A 23,278-nucleotide genomic window follows, 5' to 3' on the forward strand; every position below is an offset into this window, starting at 1 on the left:
GCAACGCTCCGCCGGCGCCAATTTCAAACCGCGGAACAAACTGAAAGCCCCCTTACCCCCTCCTCCCCCTCCCCTAGCCGGGGACTCCCCCTCCCCCCTCCCGGCGACCCCACCCCTCCCCCCGCAGCCGGGGACCTGGCCGACCCGGCCCCCAGCGGCCCGGGGCCTGCTCCTGGACCCTGGCTCGGCCCCCGCGGGCTGAGGCTGAGGGGAGGCCCGGCCCCGGGAGGCCCGCCCCGGGGCGGTGGTGGAGGCAGCAGCCGGCTTGCTGAGGTGAGAGGACCTCGGGGGCGACAGGGGTGGGGGAGCGGCCTCTGCTCTCGAAGGGAAAGGTGAGGGCCCCCGGTCTGACCCCTTTCCCGGGAGGGCCCTAGAGACCCCGGCGGGGTGGGAGCCCTGAGGCTGGGAGGGGGCTGGGCTAAGCAGCCGCCACCCTACGACGGGCCTCTGCCGGTGCGCAGCTCCTGGGCTTCCCCGGAGATTTGGGCCCGAGCTTGGACCCCAGCTTCGGCGCCTGGACTTGCGTGGCTTTCTCTGGGAAATGAATGGGCCGGCGCAGGGGTCCCCGGAGAGTACCCTGCACTCGGGGGCCGCCTCCGTCCCTGCCTCGGGACCCCCCCAGACGCCCCGGCCGGCTGGGGCTTCCCCGACTGGGCCTTAGGTGTTCGGCGTTTGTTGTGCCCCTCAGATCCTGCGTTTCTGTTATTTGCAAATGTGCATTACTCGTTTTACCTTCCTTGAAGGCTGGAACCAGATTTTGTTCCACCTTTTATGTCTCCCCGTCCGCGTTTTAGCACTGGGTCACTTAGGTGCTGTCAGATGCATCACTGGTCTGGGGCAAGGGATGGAAGGGAACGGCGAGAAAAGAAAGAAGCAGGGTCTGGGGGGAGGGGGGGATAAAGGCGGCTCCACCTGTGAGAACACAGGTCCAAGAATGAAAAGGTAAAAAGAGCCCGGGTCATCTTGTCAAACGCCCAAGAGTTGTGATTCCCCAAATTATGTAGCAGGAACCCAGGAAAAAGCCTTTCTCTTATTACCAGGATGACATTTCCTAATAGAGGGAGGAGTCTTTTCAAAGTATTGGAAGATCCCAAGACAAATTTATTTCCTTCCTCCAGCCTTACACGTGTACCATAGCATGAAGAAAATAATCAGAGATCCGAGTTCTAGTGCAGATTCTGCCACTAACTTGTAGAAATTAAGCAAGTCATTTCTCTATACATGTACATATATATGTATAGTCTCTGCTCTGTGTATTTTTTTTTTTTCAGAGCTGCTCTAATTCTGTTTTGCTTATAGAGCACGGCACCTTTTCCCATGAGGGCACACCTGCTGTGCTGTATGAGTAAAGCAGAATTGTCGTAGCTCAGAAGTACAGGATGTGCAGTTAGAGCGTCTACTCCAAATGTTCATAGGGACCCTGCCCAACCTATGGTAGGAGCCCTCGGAACTTGTATGGTGTGATCAGTCACAGTGGGACACATTATACCTGGACTCTAACATAGTGGTGTCATTTTGGTCCTTATTGGGAAGGAAGGACAATAACCAACCTCATTTTCTTCATTAAAAATAAAGCTAATAACTATCTTGCAGGGGTGGTTTTTTTTTTTAAACTAAATGAGGTAATAATTGTTAGATACTTAAAAAAATTAAAATGCCCTATAAATGTATGGTCCTAACATTACTATAGGTTCATAGATTGAGAGCTAAAGGAACTGTAGAGATTCGTCTTCTCATTTTACAAATGAAGAACTTGAGGTTTAAAGAGGTTCTTTTTTTTTTTTTTTTTATAAAAAAAGTATTTATTAAATCCCTACCAAAATTATTTTAAAAACCTTCTAAAGACTGATGGGTGTTTTATAATAAAACAAATGTAATAGTAGAGGTTGGGAAATTATAAACATTTTTACATGAAAGTTGACCTTTTTTTTTTTTTTGTATTATTTATTTTTATTTTTATTTTTTAAATTTTTTTTTATTTAATAGCCTTTTATTTACAGGATATATACATGGGTAACTTTACAGCATTAACAATTGCCAAACCTCTTGTTCCAATTTTTCACCTCTTTTTTTTTTTTTTTTTTTTTTTTTATTTAATAGCCTTTTATTTACAGGATATATACATGGGTAACTTTACAGCATTAACAATTGCCAAACCTCTTAAAGAGGTTCTTATCAGAATATAGCTGAAGCATTGTATTTAGTTCTAGGAGCTATATTTTAGATAAGACATTTGAGATGTGATGGAATATCTATCTATAGGAGTTGGGGTGGTGAGTCAGGATGGTGAATATTGAAATGATGTAACAAGAATCATAAAGAACTGAGCAGCATAGTTAATTGGGAGAAGGAAAACTTAGGGGAACGTGATAGTATTTGAAGGACTGTCATGGAGAAGAGAGTTTAGACTTGTTTTTGACTTCAGAACACCTAACTGAGAGTAATTGGTAGAATTTGCAAGAAGGCCACTTCAGACTATATAAGGAAAAACTTTGTAACATGAGTCTTACAAGGTGGTGGCTTCCTTCTCAGTGCAAATCTACATGTAAAGAATGGATGCCTTGCTCACTATGTTATGGGATGAAGTATGAATATAGAATAGATGGCCTTTGGGGTCCCTTTCAACTATTTGAGATTCTCAGAAGTTATGGTTTTTCTAAGATTATATAATTAAAGAATACCGGAAACGGAATTGGAATCCAAGTTGCCTTACCCCAAATCCATCATTTTTCTGTTGTGCTAGACTATAATAAATAAAAATCTCCATTTTCTCCCCCTTTAATACTATCTTGAGGCTGAAAGTTTATTGTAATACCTTTAATATGAATTTTCCATCCTCTGGGATGATTTCAAGGAAATGTGCCCACCAGAAGCAGCTAGGCATAGCAGGGACAATATTGGCTTTGGAATCAGGAAGATTCTACTTGTTTTCATTTATTTTGCCATTAAATGTGACTTAGCCATAGATGAGCTTAGGTTCTACTTTTCATTTCATTTGCTTCAGTGATCCACTTTCTTATCACTAGATTGAATGTTTCTTATAGAATGGGATTTTTATCTTTTTTTTTCCTGTCAAAATATGTATTAATCTACATGCATTTCTGCTACATAGAAAGATTCAGTATTCCTTCAGCTAATTAGAATAATTTAACGGAAGCAACTTTTAGTTTACATTTAATAGTAACTTGTAAAATACAACACTAAATTCCATGGCAAAGTAAAACTTTTGCTAGCATAATTTTGGAGTCTTTGATTTGCCAATCAGAAAAATATTAATGTTGATGCCTGCTACAGTCTAGGAGAAAAACTAATAGAAGCCAATTATTTATTCCCTTTCTAGCCACTCCCTGTAAGAATGAATTAAGAAAACATATCAACTCTTACTTTAGTTACCATAGGGATAAGGAAATATAATTTCAATAGTTCAGGGAATTACTAGATGAGGAAGCCTTCTTTATAATTTATGGGCACAGAGAAACTGAATGACTCTTCCAGAGTTATTACAAAGCCATATTTGTTAGAAGTGGGACTTCCATGAACCCAGGTTTTGTGGGTGTGAGGTCACAGCACTTAAGGATATGGCCTTTTTCTGGGTTGATCTTTGTATACTCTGTCCCTAGGGCAGTACCTTGTACTAAGGGGTGGTAAATATTTGACTAAAATTGATTTCTGTTTAGTTGGGATTAATTCTTTTGTTACTGAAGCCTAACAATTCTTTGAATTCATTCTGATGATCAAGATTTGCTTCTGTGAAGAAGAATGCCTTTCTGTACAGGCAGTTTCTTTTTTAGCCTCATAATCCATGTTAAATTGCCTCTTGTTCCTTACAGATTCTATTCTTGTTTTCAATGGAGAAGTATTGCACAGATTCATGATGAAAACTAGCCCCCGTCGGCCCCTGATTCTCAAGAGACGGAAACTCCCTCTTCCTATCCGTGATGCCCCAGGTGAAGCAACCAAAGAGGAGCCCAAAGGCACTCCTGCTCAGCAGGAGTCTGGCCAAGTGCAGCCATCCAAGGAAGTGGCAGAACCTGATCTTCAGAAGTTTCCAACTGGCATCAAGATCATCAACCATCCCACCATGCCAAACACCCAAGTGGTGGCAGTTCCCACTAACACAGACATCCAGAGCATCATTGCAGCTCTGACTGCCAAAGGAAAAGAGAGTGGCAGCAGTGGGCCTAACAAATTCATCCTCATCAGCAGCGGACGGGCGCCTGCCCCTCCTCCTGGACCCCAGCCTCCCAACCAAGGAGAGGAAGTGGCCAAGAGGGCAGAAGTGGTAGCTGAAAGCATGGGACCGAAACCTGCAACTAGAGATGTGACCCTACCCAGACCACTAGGAGCTCATTCCAGTCGGGGATGGGAATTGGAGGGCTGTGGTATGTGATGTATAACGCAAGGAGGTGGGGAGGCTTGTATATATTACTAAACAGAGAATAGTGGTAACTTGGTGACAGGATTTTTTGTTTATATTACATTCATTATTTGTTTAATGTCTAGATGTATCACATTTCATCTGAAACTCTAATAGAAATTAATCTGTTCTTTGGTCTTGAAATCTTGGCTCCCAGCAACTGGGTTCTGAGACTGAAATTAAAATTAAGCATTTCCAGATTCCTTTTTAATTTGATAAAGGACTTGCTGTTTATTATTCCTTTAGGTGACCCCACAAAGAAATTATGATTAGTCTTTATAGCAAAAGTACAGGGACCGAAAGTGACATCTTGAGTGAATAGTTTTTTTTGATAGATTAAATAGCCTAGTTTTCAGAATGCTTAAAAATAGGGATATCTTAAGATCCAAGTGAGTTTCTCCCAAAACCTAAAATGGAACATAGCAATTCAGGGCATCTTATGTGCACAGACTCCCTGATTCCAAAATACTGAACACTAGAAAATTTTCCTCAATTGTCTGTTTGGATATCAGGGAGACAGCTTCTGGAATAGCTGCAGGCAGGTAAAGAGGATCTTTGATTTATTTCTTCATCAGCTGGAAGTGAGGCAGCAGGCTGCCTTCTCGATGATAGCCTGACCAATATTCAGTGGTTGGGAAAAATGAGTTCTGATGGACTGGGTTCCTGCAGCATCAAACAAGAGATAGAAGAGAAGGAAAATCAACATCTGGAGCAAAGTCAAGTCAAGGTGAGTTTTCTTAAAGTAATGTGAGTAGAAGGGTCAGGATCATTTTAGGAAGTTCCTAATAAAGTGTCTTGAATGGCCAACTATTACAATCTCCTGATTCCAATTCAGTTTCCATTACTGCTGTGATGTGTAATAATAGTCAATTCCCTTTGAGACTTTTTCCCTCATGCATGAAATGGGAAGACTATACATATTGCACTGGTAAGTATGAATCTTTGAATTGAATGGACCTTTAGAAGTTGTCTGTTCAGTGATCTGTCTGCTTAGTGCACGAGTCCGGTCTAAAATGTCTTCAACAAGTGATTATTGCCTCTTCCCTGTCATTTTCTCCACTATATCTAGTCATCATTCTTATTATTCTGCTTTTTTTCTATCTTTCATATCTGTCCTCTTCTCTGCACTTATGTCAAGGCCAGTCCGGCTCTCCTCACTTCTCTCTTTCCCAATATGTCTCCCACATAACTGCCACATAACTTAACTAAAGTTAAGGTTTGACTATATCTTTCCTATTAAAGAAGCTTCTGTGGTACATTACTGTCTTTTAGGAAAAACTTCTCTGTGCCATTTGAAACTCTTCACAATATGGCTCCAATATCCCCTTCTAGGCTGACCATGAATTACGTATGCCCTATTTACACCCTATAGTACAGCCCAACTGACCTACTTAACTATTCTCTATTCACATCATTCTATTTCACAACTCCCATTCTTTGCATAGGCTTTGCCATGTCAAAATGCTTTCTCTATCTCTCTCTCTTGACAGAGGTTTTCTTTGGTCTTCTCAAGATTCAGCTTAAGTGTTATTTCCTTTAAGAGACCTCTCTTGAAGTCTCTGTATTTACTAAGATTTTTTTTTTTTAATTCATCTGTGGACAGATGGCGGGGACCTTCTCACTTTTGTGTATCTAATATAGAGTATAGTTCCTGGCCCATGGTAGGTACTCAATTTTTTTTTTTTTTGATCAACTGATTCTAGCTTAAATACCTGTAATAGTTAAGAAATTTTCCCTCCTACTGCCTCTTTGTAATTTCAAGCATGTGTGTGTGTGTGTGTGTGTGTGTGTGTGTGTGTGTGTATGTGTGTATTTTTTTAAGAAAAGCCAATTTAACACATTTTGTCACAACAAAACTTCTAGTAGGAGTAGGGATTATTAGCAGTAGAGGAGCTGAGAAGTTGAAGCTGTGCTGTCTTTCAGTTTTTTGTGTATGTGTTTTTTTGTGGAGAATATGCAAGCATTTGTTTTGACTATTGTAATGGTGACTGGACTTTCATTTTGTTGAATGTTTCTTTTTCAAAAAACTTTAAAAAAAAATACTGAACTTAAGAAATAAAAGTGGAATAAGAATTAAAACAAAATGGAATAAAAAAACAGAGAATTATACCTGAAACTACATATCTCTTATGTACAACTTGGTATTTCAAATATACAACAAAGTTATTATGTAACTTTTTTTCACACCCTAGAGATGGCTACCAATAGACAAAAATATATGTGTGTGTGTGTGTCAGTTCTTTATCTGGATATAAATAGCATCTTACTACATAGGATCTTTACAGTTAATTCAGGTATTTGTAATAGTCATAATGACTTGATTGCTCAGAGTTGTTGTTGTTTTTTTTTTTCTTTCTTTTTTTTCTTCATGAGGCAATAGGGGTTAAGTGACTTTCCCAGGGTCACACAGCCAGGAAGTGTTAAGTGTCTGAGGCCAGATTTGAACTTGGGTCCTCCTGACTTTAGGGCTGGTACTCTATCCTCTGTGCCACCCTGCTGCCCCATGGTCCCTGCTTTTAAGGAGCATATACTGGTAGGATGCAGTGTTTAAAAAGACAAATTAAACCCAGTGTAATTTGAATCAGGATATAGCGCTAACAATTTCGGGAAACTGGAAAGATTTCCTGTTGGAGATAATACTGGAGTTGAACTTGGAAAGAGCTAAGAATTATAAAAGAAGGTGGTATTAATAAAGAATATTACATTTTCTACCAGCTTGTTCTAATTCTGTATTTTGGAGCAATATTTACTAAATATTATCTCTCTGGCATGACAACCCATCAACTATTTAAAATGTTAAGGTACTAGATACCCTAAAAGGCAGAGCTGATATGTTTGTACAAGTGATGTGGATGCTCTTCACATATAAGGCAAATTCTCCTTGCTGAATACTAGTATCCTAGTTCTTTTTGCCAATTACTTTTAGAGACCCAAACATGCATGACTAATGGTGCTCCTTGGTTGGCACTCTTTGGGAATTAGACAAGGGAACCTCTCAGAACTCAAATCAAGACCATGGGGGAGGAGGTCTGCACCTTCCACTATGCTACAGCTACTTCTGTATTGAAAGGCATCCAGTTACCTTTCTCGTGTTCAAACTTCTCAAGAATTGTCCTCCATTCCTATAGAATAAAGGGTCTATGTCTCTTTAGAGGTGTTGTCTGACACTCAGCCTGTTTCAATGTATTACAGGCAGTGCCTGCCCACTCAGCTGAAATGTTGAGGCATATCCTTCATAATCCACTCACTACTCTTTGCACTGCACCAAACTACAGCTGTCCTAGTTGCTAAAATGAAAATAGTCACCTACTCTTTGAGCCTTCTCTTGTCTGGTTAAGCAATCAGAGTTGAGAATGGCTTTGTGATAGAGCCTTGCTCCTTATTATGTATAATCTTAGGTAAATCATTTAACTTCTTTGTTCTTAGTGTCCTTATCTTTAAAATAAAGAGGTCACAACAGATGATCTCTTAAGTACCCTTTTGGTTCTAAATTATATAATTCCATGTTTATGTGAGATCATTTATGTTCTTTCCACCATTCCTGTTGTCCCTTCCAGCCTCAATCCACTATATCTCCTAAAATGTAATTCCAATATAAACAGTATTTTAAATGTGACTATCAAGTTCAGAGTATGATATGACTGTTAGATCCCTTGTTCTGGACACATTAATACAGCTTAAAAATCACATTTGCCCCATTGTTTGCTATATCACACGGCTACTTCCTGTTAAACTTATCATAAACTAAATTTCTTAGATCTTTTTCATATGGTCATTCATATATACATCTTTAAATATCAAATTCATATAAACATCAAATATGATCAAAGATCATATTCATATAGACATCTTTACTTCTTTGAATCAATCTTTGTATTACCTGGTTTCATGTACCCTCATATGTCTCCTTTCTTTGGACTCTAATTGTCAGCATCCTTCCTAAAAATATGGCATCCTCTGCTAGTTCCCCAAACTGTAAATATCCTTAATGTGGTCTGACCAGAGCAGAGTACAATGGAACGATGACCTATTCTTCAGTTACTTAGATTTATTAGTGCAGCCTTATATCACGTTAGCTTTTGGGGACTGCCATATCACACTATTGATTTCTATACAACTTGGAATTCACTAAAACCCCTGGATCTTTTTTATATGATCTGTCTTAGGGGGCAATTAGGTGGTGAAATGGGTAGAACACAATCTCTGCCTCAGTTTCTTTATCTGTAAAATGTGAATAATAATAGCATCATTATTGCCGGGTTGTTGTGAATCAAATGAGATAATAGTTGTGCATAGTGCTTAGCATAATGACTGGCACATAGTAAGCACTACTTAATTATTAGCTGTTATGTTTTTCTGATTCTGTAATTGTGCACTTAACTTTCAGAACCCTGGTGCAGTACTTTTATGTTTATTTCGATTAAGTTTCATCCTTAAAAGAGTTAGTCCACTATTCTAGCATGTCTGCATCTTCTTAGTTCCTGATTGTATTGTTCAACATGTTAATTATTCCCCTAACAACACTTGATCTGCAGATTTAATATATATGTACCATCTTTATCTTTAACTTGCATATTGAATGGGATAAAACACCTGTGGGATTCCAATAGCTATAGTGTTCAAGCCGATGTCATTTCAGTAATTGGGACTACATCTGTTCACACAGTTGTGAACACATCTGATTATACTGTTATCTAGGTTTTACCTTTTCATGTAGCCTACAAGACTATCTTGAAAATCTGTCATATACTAGTTATACTGTGTCAGTAACATCCCTTTGACCTACAGTTTGCAGGTTTTGCCTAAAATAAAAAGATTCTTAATCCATATTGGATCATAGTATGTGAAAGTTTTCTGGAGGCAGCCTTAGTCTCAGTTGAAATAAATAATTACGCCAAAATCACAGCCAGGTGATAAAAGATCTGAACTTTTATCGTGTCCTTCAATATAGCCCGGTTAGCCCAGAGGCCTATCTCTCCCAAGAGCTCTTGCAGCTTTGTCCTTGGCTCCTGCTTCTGCTTTCTTCAGCCTCCAGCTCAACTCTGACTCGTGGCTTCTCAATCTCCAACTGAGGCAAGCAGGCTTCTGTATCTCCCAATCTGGCTGCACCTCCGAGAGTGGGCTTCTGCTGAACTGACCGACGCTCCCTTCTTCAATCTAATTCAGCTGAACTCTTCTCTCAGTGTTTTCAGCTCAACTCCCTGAGAGAGCCTCTGTCTGTTTCTTATATAGGATCTCTTCTGAGAGAGAGGGATTATGGGTTATCTCCCAGAGTGCTCTCTGGTGCTAAGGGAGGTGTGAATTTGGACTAAGCCATACTAAGCCCTGAATTCTCCCAAACATGTGAACTCCATTGAGTACTTAGATACTTATAAGCTCTCTAAAGGTGTGAACACAAGCATTGTTTCTATCAGTTCCACTTAGTACCTTGTTTCAAGTTTTGGCCCAAAATATCTCTTTCTAAGATCAAATCAACTCCAATGGCTTAACAGTTTGTAAAGATTCCAATAATAGTAACTGCTGTTTCCCTTTTTAAAATCTTCATAAGCCACTTTGCTGTAAGAATACACCTTTTCTTTGTGCTGATCTCAATTCCATGGCACCTTTTTTCAAAAGTCATGAGCAATAATTTCTCACTCATTCCTAAATTCTACAGTATATTGAAATATAATTTTGCTTCTGTCAGATGATTTGAAATCTTTAATAGCAGTTGGATACTCTCTTGTCTCAAGTATCTTGGATTTCATTTTCCTACTATTTTTTTCCTTTCATTGCCATTTGAAGATTATTCTTATTAATAGAGACTATAGAAGCAAAATAATTTCTTCTTTGTCATGTTATAACCTTATCTCCCTAAAACCTGGTCTTATTTTTTGTTTCCAACATAGCATTTTTATTATCCTTAGTATTTATTGCAAGCCTCAGTTCATGTTGAATTTTAACCTAATATACTTGCAGAATTTGCCATCCTTTTGTATTAATTCTGTTTCCTATCTTTCTTGCTATCTCATATATATATATATATATATATATATATATATATATATATATGTTTTCTTTTACAATCTAATCTCATCACTGAGTTCTCTCTATTAATTTTTTTAGATACCATCTCCCATTTTTTCATCAGAATCGTTTACAGTTTTGTCATCAAATTTTGTTCCTCCTTTCTTCTTGGACTCTGGGATCTTCCTACTTTTTCTTTAAATTGATCTTTCTCTTAACTCATATGCTAGACTATGTCTAGGGGGTCTTTCTTATAACAATTTATAAAAATTTTAAAAATTTATAAAATATATCATAATTCTTTTAAAATGTCTTATTTTTAAAAATTTATTTTTTACATGCTTTAATATTCTTTCCTTGTACAGCCCCACTCTTTTTAAGACTTCAAACAAAAAAAAAAAGTCTCCCTATAACAAATATGTATCATTTAGCAAAATAAAATTCTGCATTGACCATGTCCAAAAATATAGGTTTCCTTCTGCATTTTAAGTCCATTATTTCTTTAGAAGGAGGTAGGTGGCATGATTCATTTTCAGAACTTTCTCTCATGATATATTATTTCATTAATCATAGTTTAAAGCTTTTCAAAGTTGAATATATGTCATTGTATAAATTGTTCTAGATGAACATTTTACTCTGTATTGGTTCAGAGAGAGATCTTACAATTTCCTCTATAATTGTCCATGTTGTCATTTCTTGTGACACAATATGCTGTTATATTCATGTACCCCAATTCTTTAACCTATGGAGTTTCTTCTTATTGTTCGAAATCAGGTCTAAAATAATAGAATCATGATGCACTTTCTTTTTGTCATTTCTTCAACCTTTGGGAAGTCATAGGATTTCAGATTTAGAACTGAAGGGAACCTTGTAGATCATCTAGTTTCAACTATGTATTCTTACAAGTGAGGAAGCTGAGACAGAAAGAGATTGAGTGACTTTCCTAAGATCCTTCAGGTAATCAGGGCTAGAGTTGGGATTGGAACCCCAGTCTTCTGACTCCTTATCTGTAGTCTTTCCTCTGTACCCTGGTTTTTCCCCAGTGAAAATGAAAATTATCCCCATGGAACTGAAGAATCTATCAGCTTCTCAATCTGATCTATTGAACCATTCATTATTATATTTTTGTCTCTTTGCTCAATTTGTGATTTATATTAAAAACTTGTTATCTACTTCATCCACCTGGCTTAGTGGACTGCAATATACCCCCGCGACAATAATATGTATTCTTTGATGGAAGTTCCTATGTAACATATAGCAAACCATTCCAAATATGAGTTATAATTTAATAATGATAAAGCATCTTGAACTTAGTCTTTCTAATATTTCAAGAATATATAATTTGACTATTTCCACTGAAGTAGATTGTGATCCCCTTGAACTTTAGTAATTGGACTTTGTGAATTGATATACCCAAAAAGTCAGTCACTCTACAGCCAACTTGTTAACAAGCTTCTTGAAATTATATAGCTTGGTTCTCAGACAAAAGTCCTTCATTGAGATTTTACTTAAAGCCTTTCTGTGCTGGAAGGAATTGTCCAAGTTTACTTCTGTGAAGTATGAATCGTTTCTGGAGAATTCTTTCCAACACACAAGACCTATATAAATTCACTAGCGCACTGCCAGACTGTGAAGAGAATAAGTATTTTCCTCTGTGGAACAGCATTTGGGGCTTGGCTGCCATATCAAGAAATGCTTTATTTCTTTAAATTTTATCGTGCAAAACATTATCCTATTAGTCAGTACATTATATTCAACTTTACCATATATTAATCAAACAACCAAGCATTAGGTTTTACATCTGATGGGGGCATTTAGAATATATTACATATGATTGTGAAGATAGAATGATGATGGAAATGTTCATATCTACTCTGGGGAGATAGTTTTATTATTCAGGAACAGAATATTTTATTGTCTACAAAAGAGTAAAACTTATTTAGAATAAAAATGGAAAAAAACTATTGCCAAAAGATACACACAGAAAATTGTAAATTTGAAAAAAATATTTGTAGCAGAGCGAATCACATGTGATTCCCAGTGTTGTGTTTGAAGTCAAAAGCCCTGGGTTCAAATCTCAATCCTGCAATTTGCTATTTTTTTGATGACCTCGGACAAATTGCTTAATTTGTTATCCTTAAGAATTATTCAGACTGATTAAGCCAATCTGGTAGTCTGATGTTATCAGAAATTAAGTTCCTCCTAATTCTATGTAACCATTTACATCAGACAACTGGATTTGTCAGTTTGGATTAGTATCACAGATTTAAAGCTGGAAGAAATTTCAGAGATTTAATACTGAGTGGTCTGATATAAATAGGTTATCACAAAATTAGAAAGAATTGAATCTCTGATAATTACTTATAGGGCAGGTCCCACAGTAAGATGGTTGAAAATGTGTTTCCTCTGGAATCATCTTCTGAGTAAGAGGATTTTTTCCTAAGAGATGGACTCTAGATGGGCAGCTTTGATGACTGGTTTCTCTCCTCTTTTTCCCTTTTTGTTGTTCTCAGGTGGAAGAACCCCCAGCTGCATCAACCTCCTGGCAGGATTCTGTATCAGAAAGACCACCTTATTCCTATATGGCCATGATCCAGTTTGCCATCAACAGCACTGAGCGGAAACGCATGACCTTGAAAGACATCTATACCTGGATTGAAGATCACTTTCCCTACTTTAAGCACATCGCCAAACCGGGCTGGAAGGTCTCTATAATGTCTCTATAACAACCAGGGTCCAGGTGACCGAATCCCCACTGTCTGGTGTCATGGAAGAACAGTTGAAAGCAGAAGAGACTAGACCTAAAAATAAATGCATCTGAAATTTGAGTGTATAATGTACTTCCATTAACTTAGGCAAAATAGCCAAGAAATTATCTCTTTAGTTCCTCCGATTTATAATACCATGATATTTTGTGGGTTCAGTCCAGCACAGAAAGTGGTTCAGAATTCCATCTTGCCGTTGTTTAGTAGAAAACACTCTTGGCATGCAGCTAGATGTCATGTCATACTATTTAACTTGCACTGAAATCATCTTTTAGAATAGATTATGGAATTTCATGCTTGAAAGTCTCTGGAATATCTTTTCAAGTTTCCATCGTTCCTAATAACACTTTCAGAATTAATGTAGAATGACATGCTTCAAATAATCTTGCTATTAGAATTTCTACTAGGGTGTCTACAAAGGCTGATGAATCCCTTTTCTATATTGGTGAGATTGGCAAGTTTTTTAAATGATCTACCAAAGGTCTGACCCCTCAGGAGAGAGGATTATGGTAGGGAGTGAGGCACAGTGCCGGCATTCCATCTGCTGGCCTCTGATGTGGTAAAGAATAGTTGGCCCCTGGTATGGAACATCTGGGTAGAGCCCTGTCCTAGGAATTGGAGCAGGTTATAAACAGTGTTGGAATAGGCAGCTGCCCTTGTAGCCCTCCTCGAGAACCTAGATGATGGTGATCTTAGTAGATAATGGTCTTAACAGTTCTTGAGCCACTACTTTAATTGAACTGAGATTTCATGGATGAGGATGTTTCTTTTTTTGGTGCTACTTGTGTTGGTAAATTCCACATCAACCAGGGCCTTTAAGGCCTCTTTGTTGTACCTTTTGTGTTTTGAAAATTCTGATGTGCTCTTGGTCTGTCCATCTTTTGTCTCCTGTTTTTGTTGCATGAATCAATCTTTGTTTTTTTATTCCACCTTGTCTTCTACTCACTGCACAAGTTGTTGTCTAATATGTTGCTGGTGCTTTATTTCATTTATTTTTATATTTTTTTGAAGATATATAATAAGGACTGATCCTAATTTTACACATGGAAAGATTGAGGCACACTGTCTTATAGTTCTGACAGTCAACAAGCAGTTATTTAGCACCTGTTGTGTGTCAGGTGCTATGTTCATCTCTGGGTAGACAAATTCAAATGAAACAGTTCCTGCCTTAAACAAATTGATATTCTAGTGGGAAAATTACACATGCATATACCAAAATATTAGTACATTTTAAGTTCAGGAACCTTGATAACATGATATTCTCCAAAATTTAATTTTAAATTGATAAAACTTAACACTACACTAAGACTTTGGGGATGTTTTGTATAAGTATATACAAAACAGAATAATTTGGGAAGGGAAGGCAATAGCAACTGTAGGAAATAAGGAAAAGCCCCCAAAAGAATTATAATACTTAGGCTGAGTTCCGAAGGGAACCCCATACTAGGGATCAACTATTCTCTACCACATCAGATGGAAACTAGCAGCCAGTGACAAAACCAAAATTGAGTGAGGTGTGTTACAAGGGAATGATTAATAGATTTGGGGTCCAAAGACCCGAAATCCCAGTCCCAGCTCTACCATTTCCTGCCTCTGTGATTTTTGAGATATTATTTCAGTCTTCTGGATTTTGATTTCCTCATCTACAAAATAAGAGAGTGGAATTAGATAATCCCTTAATACCCCTTTCAATGTAAGATTCTATGATTTTTTTGGTCTGACTTGCAATTCATTGATAGAAATATGCCTGTCAGCTCTGTCACTTAGCAAATTGAAACCACTACCCTCCTATACTGCGTTCTGTTATGTGAACTCTGATTCTCAATCCTTATCTTCCACAACTTTCTAGCAGGACACAACTTGACTTAATTTCTACACAAGTCTCTCTTGATATCAATTATTGCTTCACTATAAAACTGATTTTCTTCCTCCCCCTAACAACAACTCCAATTCATCTCTTGATCTCTAACCTTAAAAAATGGGAGTAAATAACTAGCTTGTGTCTGGCTCAAGATCCCTGGGATCATGACCGAGTCTGGGGACATTGCAGTGGAGTTTTAGGGTAAGAAATATAGTTACCATAGGGCTAGAGACTTGACAGAGCCCCCAAAAAGGCTTTATTGTGAAGAAAAAAATTGAGATTAAGTAGCTGAATACCATCCTCCAATGAGAATCAAAAGTCATGTTTCCAAAACAAATCTGAATATTTCTCTCATTTCAGAATTCCATCCGCCACAATCTTTCTCTACATGACATGTTTGTTCGGGAGACATCTGCCAATGGCAAGGTCTCCTTTTGGACCATCCACCCCGATGCCAATCGTTACTTGACACTGGACCAGGTGTTTAAGGTGAGCATCCTGGTATTCAGGGGATGGCTACTGGGGATTACTTTTAGATTCAGAAACCCCTTCAGAATTGAGAGTGACAGTACCTATGAGGGAGTAAGATCATTTTGTTCTCTGATCAGCCAGTCAACATGTGCCAAGAATATAATGCGTTATGTACAGTTGAAAAATAGTGGATAAGCTTTTGGAGGATGGGGGTGTAGGGGTGGATAAAGAATGTAGCAAAAAATTTTAGAGGTAACAAAAATGGCAAAATTTGGAGTTTTTTAAACTGAGGACCTAATTCCTGATGTGTTAACTAAGGAGTTCTTTGTTGAAAGGAACAGTGGTTTCAGGGTTACAGCCATGTTCCTATACCTAAAGCTCTTCAAGGAGTATTTTATGAAAGTGTTCTTCAGTTTGTCAGGTTTATGTTTCTTCCCATACTGGTAAAATTGACCGAATTGGTTGGTAACTTCAATCTCATTTCTTTCCCAATGCCTTGCTGTCTGCAGCCACTGGACCCAGGGTCTCCACCATCGTCTGAGCACTTGGAATCAGTAAGATTCTCTCTCTCCAGCTCGGGGCTCGGCCTTGTTCTCCTTTTGCTGCTCAGCATGACTTCAGTGGACAGGGACAAGATACCCAAGGAAGGGCAGGCAATCCCAGGGCCACGTGACTGCTGGCCTAGACCACCCCAAGGCTATCTTAGGCGTGGGAGAGCTGAGCTGCTTCATTACCTCTGTCTCACCTCCCCAGACGCATACTTGTTGAGGGATCACAACTACTTCCCTTTCCCTTCCCACAGGCAACAGCAAGGTGTTCAGCAGAGTGCAGCATGACAGGAGAACAGTGCCACAGACTTGGCATGGGATAGCAGCAATGTAAATGACATGAGTCTTGCAAGCAGCTATTTTCACACACATTTCTTTTCCTTTGCTCTTCTTTTCCACTTATTTAACCATACAGTCTAGCTCCCCAGGGGAGACATATGGGTATAGTTGGGGGCACTGTTCTGCTATTGTTGGTCACTATGCTGCTCACCCTTCCCACAAACAGGCCATGGAGACAGGACCCATGGCGATCCCCTTGGATCACCTTTTTCTTCCTTTATGGCTATCAGGTGGCAGAGAGACAGCACTGTTCCAGAGCAGAGCAGCTGGTGGGGTTTGCTTCTCGTCCCTCACACCTTTCTAAACTAGGCTTTTTTCTTTTCCCTTTTTTGACAAGCAGCAACAGAAGCGGCCCATCCCTGACCTCCGCAGAAACCTGGGTATCAAAGCCGAGCTCCCCTTGAGTGCACGTAAGTATATGGGAAGAGCCAAGTTCAGATTCTGTGTATGAGCAAGTCTAAAAAGAGTCACAACTCTTAGGTTAAATTCTCAGCTTCTATCCTTGGGAAGAGGATCTGGGATTGAGAAATGGGAGGAAGTCTGGCCCCCAGTGCTCTTGACCTCCTCCTCTCTCTCAGGACGGAAGATGAAGCCGCTACTCCCAAGGGTCAACTCATATCTAGTACCAATCCAGTTCCCAGTGAACCAATCCCTGGTGCTGCAGCCTTCGGTGAAGGTGCCATTACCCCTGGCTGCCTCTCTCATGAGTTCAGAGCTTGTCCGTCATAGCAAGCGGGTGCGCATTGCCCCCAAGGTGAGTAGTGTCCTTTCTCCTGTAAGGGTCCTCATCTAGTCAGTCAACAAATATTTACACACAAGTTCATTATGTATCTTTACACAGAACACAAAGCTGAATGTGACCTGATCCCTCTTCTTGGGAAGATAAGAAACAGTTTTGAAAAGATTATATTCCTGCACATATTTAACCTATATTTTGTTGCTTGCTGTCTTGGGGAATTTGGGAGGTTAGGAAAAGAGGAGAAAAAATTAAAACACAAAGTCTTACAAAAGTGAATATTGGAAACTCTGTGTTTGGAAAAATAAGAAAAAATTATATTGAACTTAAAAAAAAAAAAAAGATTACATTCTGAATTATGTTATAATTAAGTTCCAAAACAAAGAGATGGGAGGGAAAGTGCTTTAGGAATTAAATGGAAGAAGTTTTTCCAGCTGGGAAGGGTCATTAAAATCTTTCTGAAGGAGGTGGCCTTTGAACTAGTTATACCAAAAGAAGCTAGGAGGGGCAGAAGAGAAAAAGTATCTTAAAACAAGATAAACAAAGGCAAAGATGCAGAAAAATACAGGAACTGTTAAGAAAATGATAGTTCATTTTGCTAGGAATGTTGATTTGTCAAGGGAAATGGGTTAGGCTGGAAAGGTAGGTTGGGGGACATTTTGTAGGTCTGAAAATATCATGTAAAGGACTTTGCAATTAATTTGTTGACAGTGGAATGCCATGAAAAGAAATAGCCAGAAGCTAAAATGATTAAAACTATGATTTAGAAAGGAAGCAGCTGGTAGTGGTCTGTAGGCTAGATTAGAGAGGATAGAGACCAGAAGTGGAGAAATAGTTGACATTTTTGTTGTAAAGTTTTGGGATTTGATAATTTAAAAAGGAATTGAAATAGAGAAATGTCAATAATGATGGAAAAAAGCAGACAAATGCAAGAAATATTTCCAAAACAAAATCAATAATAATTTTTAGTCATAGGGGCAAAAAAAAGAGAAGTCTATGTTAAGGGAAAATGGGGGTGCTATTGTTAGAAATAAAGAGTTTTTAGGAAAATGAGTTTATCTGGAACATATTAAATTGATTCTGGATATGATATCCAGGTGAAGAATTCCAGAAGGGATTAGAAATGTTGGCTTGGAATAGCCAGAGTTAAGGCTACAGATTTGGCAATAAATTATGCTGAAGTAATTAAATGGATGAGATAGCAAGAAAGAATTTAAAAAGACAAGAACAAGTCTGATGAAAAAATGTTAGAGAACCCTGTATTTGGTTTGGAGAAAAACAAAAACCAACCAAGAGATATCATGGTCAATCAGAGGAATAGGAGAAGAGCTAGAAGAACTGTAAACACAAGACCAAGAAGAGGGTTTCTAGGATGCAGGATGGCTGCTGGTCAGAGGCCTAGATTTCAAGGAAGGAGGATAACTGAGAAAGGGCCATGGGCAGCAAATTAGATTGATTTCATTAAGCAATCTCATTCCAGAGGTCAGACGATGGTAAAGATGGAGGAGGGTGAAAGTGAAATGTCCTATTTGCAGACTTTTTGTCAAGACTTTTTGGCTAACTTTTCAGTAAGGAAGAGCAAGACATGACATTTAAAAAAAATTAAAAGCATTGATAAAGTTATAGAAAAAAAAGACAATTGGATTATTAGAGGGTCATGGGAAAATTTTGAAGAGGCAATTTCAGGAAGGTTGTGGGAGCAGAAGTCAAATTATGAAAGATGAAAGGGTGAAAATATATTGGGCCTTGTTTTTATGGAAGGCATTGTACTAGGCTCCAGTTTTGAATATAAAATTAGCCAATAAGCTTTCATTAAGTACCAACTGTGTGCCAGGCATTGTGTTGAATGTACAAAGAAAGGCAAAAAACAGTCCCTGCCCTTAAACTCACAATTTAATTGGGAGGGAAGGGGAGACAACATGCAAACAAACTATATACAAGATCAATAAGAAATAAATCAACAAAGAAAGGGTGCTAGAATTAAGAAGGATTGGGAAAAACTTCCTGTAAAAGATGAATTTTAGTTGGGACTTTTAAAGGAAGCCATTAGAGGAGCTGGAGGGAGAACATTCTAGGTGGGAGGATAGACAGTGAACAAGCCCTGAGTGAAGGGGTGGAGTCTCTTTTTTGGGAAATGACTAGGAGCCCAGGGTCACTTGATTGCAGAGTACATCTAAGAGGTATGAGGTGTAAGAAGAAATCTGGCCAGTTAGGGGAGAGGGCTTTACATGGCAAACAGGAGTTTATATTTGATCCTGGGGGTAAAAGCCACTGTAATTTATTGGGGTGGAGGGACATGGTTGGACTTGTATTTTAGTAAAATCACTTTGTTACTGAAGGGAGAATATACTGGAGTGGGGAGAAACTCATGGCAGGCTATTTGCAGTAGTGTGGGCAGGCAGGAGGGTCTGTCCTATTGAGGTAGCAACATCACAGGAAATAAGGGAGTGTAAGTAAGAGTGAGGTGAAAGTGGCAGGCCTTGGCAAGGGATTTGATGTGGAGGGGCTGGAGGGGAATGAGAGGTAAAGAGGACTTGAAGAGGACTGGGCTTTGAGTCTAGGAAACTGACAGGGTGACAAGTGTCCTCAACAACAATAAGGGAGATACAAAAGGGAGAGGGTTTGAGGAGGAAAATAGTGAATTACAAGCTGAGGCTCGGCAGAGCACATTCAGCAATATAATAAGGGATAAGGAACTTGGAAGAACTAAACAGATTCTCAAGTGTTCAAGATAGAGAAAGGGAGGAAGTATGACTGGTACAGGGGTGATGGCCTGGAACAAAACTGAGGGGTCAGTGTTGGGGAAGAAGAGGGTTTGGTAAAGGTAAGGCAGATCATATAAGAGAACTTCAGAATTCATGAACTTAAGAGGTGGTAGCATTTATAGGTGAAGGCAAGTTCAAGGCTATGCCCATCCATGTGTGATTGAGGTGGAATAGGCTATGGGAAATGAAGGGGATGAGGAACTGGGAAGTTGAGTGTTTGAGGGAGTATTAGTGTGTGTATGAGGTGAGTATGGAGGACAGGAGCTAGAAAGGAGAGAGACTGTGAGTTAATTAACTACTGTATTCATTTAGAAAGAAAGAGATGTGCCCTGAAGGTGTATAGTCAGCTATAAACAGGATAGCTGATGTTTATATAATACTTTAACCCTTATAATGTACTTTACATTCTCTCATCTGATCTTCAAAATAATCCTTTGAAATTGACACTACCTAAGATATAAAGTATTATCCATTTTACTACAGGTATTATTATCTGTCCTTTATAGATGAGAAAAACTAAGACCTGGAGAGTTAAAGGGATTTCTTTCAAATCACAAAAAAGTAAAATAGCAAAGCTAAGATAGCAAATAAATAATTAACAACAAATCAGGGAATTGAACTATATCTCTAAGGTTTCAGAGTGATGTTATAGACAAAAAAGTGAGAACTTAGAAAGTTAAATTGTAGGAATGATGTTTTAACTTAGGCAGAGAACCAACTTCTCAATCGAAAAAGCTTTATTAGATCCTGAGATAGGTTATCATAATGGAATCTCTTTCCCAGGAGAATTTTGAATAACAAGCTAGAGTAATTAAATTCTGCTCAAAGACAGAGGATGGAATATGAACCCAAGAAGTCCTCCCATCATTTTTGTGCTCTGCTTTCAGGTGCTGCTAGCTGATGAGGGACTCTCTCCCTTTTCCACTTCGGGATCACTGAAAGAGGAAAGAACCCTACCTGGGGAAGGGCTGTCTCCTTTGTTTCAAGCTCAGTCTGTCAAAGAAGAAGATCTCCAGCCCATGGAAGAACTATCCCAGTTCACAAGACCTATCAAAGTGGAGAGTCCCCCCCTAGAAGAGTGGCCTTCACCCTTTCCAGTGGTCAAGGAGGAAGTACCACATCCTTGGCAGGACCCTTCCCTTCTCTCTGCCTCCAGACCTAAGAAGACCTTCACGGGGCTCAAGTCTCCACCACGGGGTGTCTCTGACATGCTCGTGATTAAGCGGAGGGAAAGGAGGGAGATGAGCCGATCGAGGAGGAAACAGCACCTTATTCCACCTTGTTTGGAAGAGCCAGAACTCTTGTTCCCAGAGATCCCTGGACCTTCCAGACAAAACACAGATCTTCCCTTCCTCCCAGAGGCGTCAGAGCCCTCCTCCCAACTCAGCCATTCTCAGGATGAAGGAGGTCCCTTTAAAACACCAGTCAAGGAGATGTTATGCAAGCTACCCATTTCGTCCACCCCCAGCAAAGCTGTTCTCCCCATGACCCCAGATCCGTGGAGGCTGACACCCCCAAACAAGGAGGCAGGGCTCGACTTCAGCCCAGTGCGCACTCCCCAGGGATCTTTCACTCTGTTGCCAGATTCCATGGGTCTACTGGATCTCAGCACTACCCCATTGAAAAATGTTCCTCTCTTTGAGTCATCCCATGAGCTCCTTAATCCAGAGTCACTTGACCTGGTCTCTGACCCTTTCAACAGCTCTCCTGCCTCAGATTCTGAAGTCCCCAAGACAGGCTCCCCTGAGATGCACGTCTCCAGCCTTTCTGCCAACCGTTCACTGACGGAAGGCCTGGTTCTGGACACAATGAATGATAGCCTCAGCAAGATCCTGTTGGACATCAGTTTTCCTGGCTTAGAGGAAGATCCCCTGGGCCCTGACAATATTAGTTGGTCTCAGTTTATCCCTGAATTACGGTAGAGCCCAGCATTCCCCACTAGTTCAGGTTTGGCAAATAGCTGGGTGGTCTAACGGTTGGACCACTTCCCATACTCTGTGTGATGGCAGCAGGACTGCCAACAGCTGGTGAACCTGTCTGCTTCTCCCAGTTAGGGCAAAGTAGCCAGTCGTGTTCTAGCTGTCTCCTGATCCAGCTGGCCTCCTGATGGCTGTCTATTGCCTGTCCCGGAGCTTCCCCCAAGGCACTCTGGCCCCCCTGCCCTCCTTACCAGCCACTTCTGGCGGAGGAGCTCCCAGCCCTGTTTGTGCCCAGAAGCTTCTTCCCTCCTCTCCCTTCTCTCCTCTCAGTGGTCCTTTGGGGCCAGGTGGTCATTGTAAATAGTGTATATTCTCCAAATTATCCTCTAATTATTAACATAACTTTATTTCCTTAGATCAGTATCGTGGGGGTTGCCAATGGGTGGGTAGGGTGACGAGGGGTTTTGTTTGTTTCCAGGGCTTGCTTTTGGTCTTCTCTGAGAGACGGGAGCTTTGTGTTCATGACTCATGGGTTTTTCTGGGTCAGGAATGCACTTCTCAAGGTTTCTTAACCCACCGTGCATTCAGAATAGGAGATCTGTTTTCCCTACTCTGGACTTCTGCAATAACTTTCTGTTGAGGATTGGGCGATTCTTAGTGGAACAAAGGGAAGCCACAACACTGCTGCAGATTGTCACTGTAATGGGATCAGTTCCCCAGAGCTGAATGGGGGGAGGGATGAGGCTACTAGAGGATTCCTTCTGAGATAACAGATTTTGCCAAGCAGCCCTGAGAAGGGAGAATTTGGCCAAAGGATGGGTGGGATTGGGGGGGAAGGGTGATCATAAGGTCCCCCTTACTTATACTGGATCCCCTCCATTTGCACTTCAGCACCCCCTAAGCCAAAGTTCTATCATTTATATTAGGTCAGAGCCTTAGGCACACACAATTATAACTGCCTACTCAATAAAGGCCAGGGTGGAGAAGTTGGGTTTTGTAAAGTATTTGGTGTCTGGAGACTTCTGAGTTATAAGGAAAACATGAATCATATGGCAAGGATTGAGGGGTGGAGGTGGGATCAGTATGGTACTGAACTTTGGGAATAGAAGGGAAGGAAGGAGAGTGGGGCTGTTGGTCCTGACTACACTGACAAAAACTTGACTCTCAACCTCCTACTATCCCTTTTAACATTTTCTATCTTGCTCTTAAACTCTATGCATCTTCATTGTGTAAAAAGAATTTTTCACTCAGTAGGACAGTTGGCTAGCCTGAAATCCTTTCCCTGCCCACATTTTTATTTGCATCTTCATGTAGAAGTAAATCTTTAGCAAATGCTAAATGAGAATTTAGAGTGATCTGAAAACCAAAAAAGGCCTTTTAACTCTTCAGCTCTTTAGAAGGAAGATGCTCTTCTTAGTTTCTCCTACCCCATTCAGTTAATTATTGAGGAT

General features: G+C 39.8%; 1 protein-coding gene across 5 annotated transcripts; it reads left to right on the top strand.

The window, feature by feature from the left end:
• On the top strand, window positions 1–22,813 carry FOXM1 (forkhead box M1). 5 transcript variants are annotated; one of them, XM_031939311.1, is made up of 9 exons: window positions 1–273; window positions 3,831–4,382; window positions 4,993–5,144; window positions 12,937–13,128; window positions 15,410–15,538; window positions 16,030–16,074; window positions 16,745–16,817; window positions 16,986–17,161; window positions 20,796–22,813. In XM_031939311.1, the coding sequence occupies exons 2-9, from the start codon at window positions 3,872–3,874 to the stop codon at window positions 21,828–21,830; spliced, it is 2,313 nt and encodes a 770-aa protein (XP_031795171.1). In that variant the 5' UTR covers window positions 1–273; window positions 3,831–3,871; the 3' UTR covers window positions 21,831–22,813. The 5 variants fall into 5 exon arrangements, with proteins under 5 accessions (XP_031795171.1, XP_031795174.1, XP_031795175.1 ...); XM_031939314.1 differs by having other exon boundaries at window positions 16,748–16,817; XM_031939313.1 differs by having other exon boundaries at window positions 273–332.
• The last annotated feature ends 465 nt before the right edge of the window (window positions 22,814–23,278 follow it).

This window comes from Sarcophilus harrisii, chromosome 5, assembly GCF_902635505.1.
Source record: "Sarcophilus harrisii chromosome 5, mSarHar1.11, whole genome shotgun sequence".
NCBI lineage: Eukaryota > Metazoa > Chordata > Mammalia > Dasyuromorphia > Dasyuridae > Sarcophilus > Sarcophilus harrisii.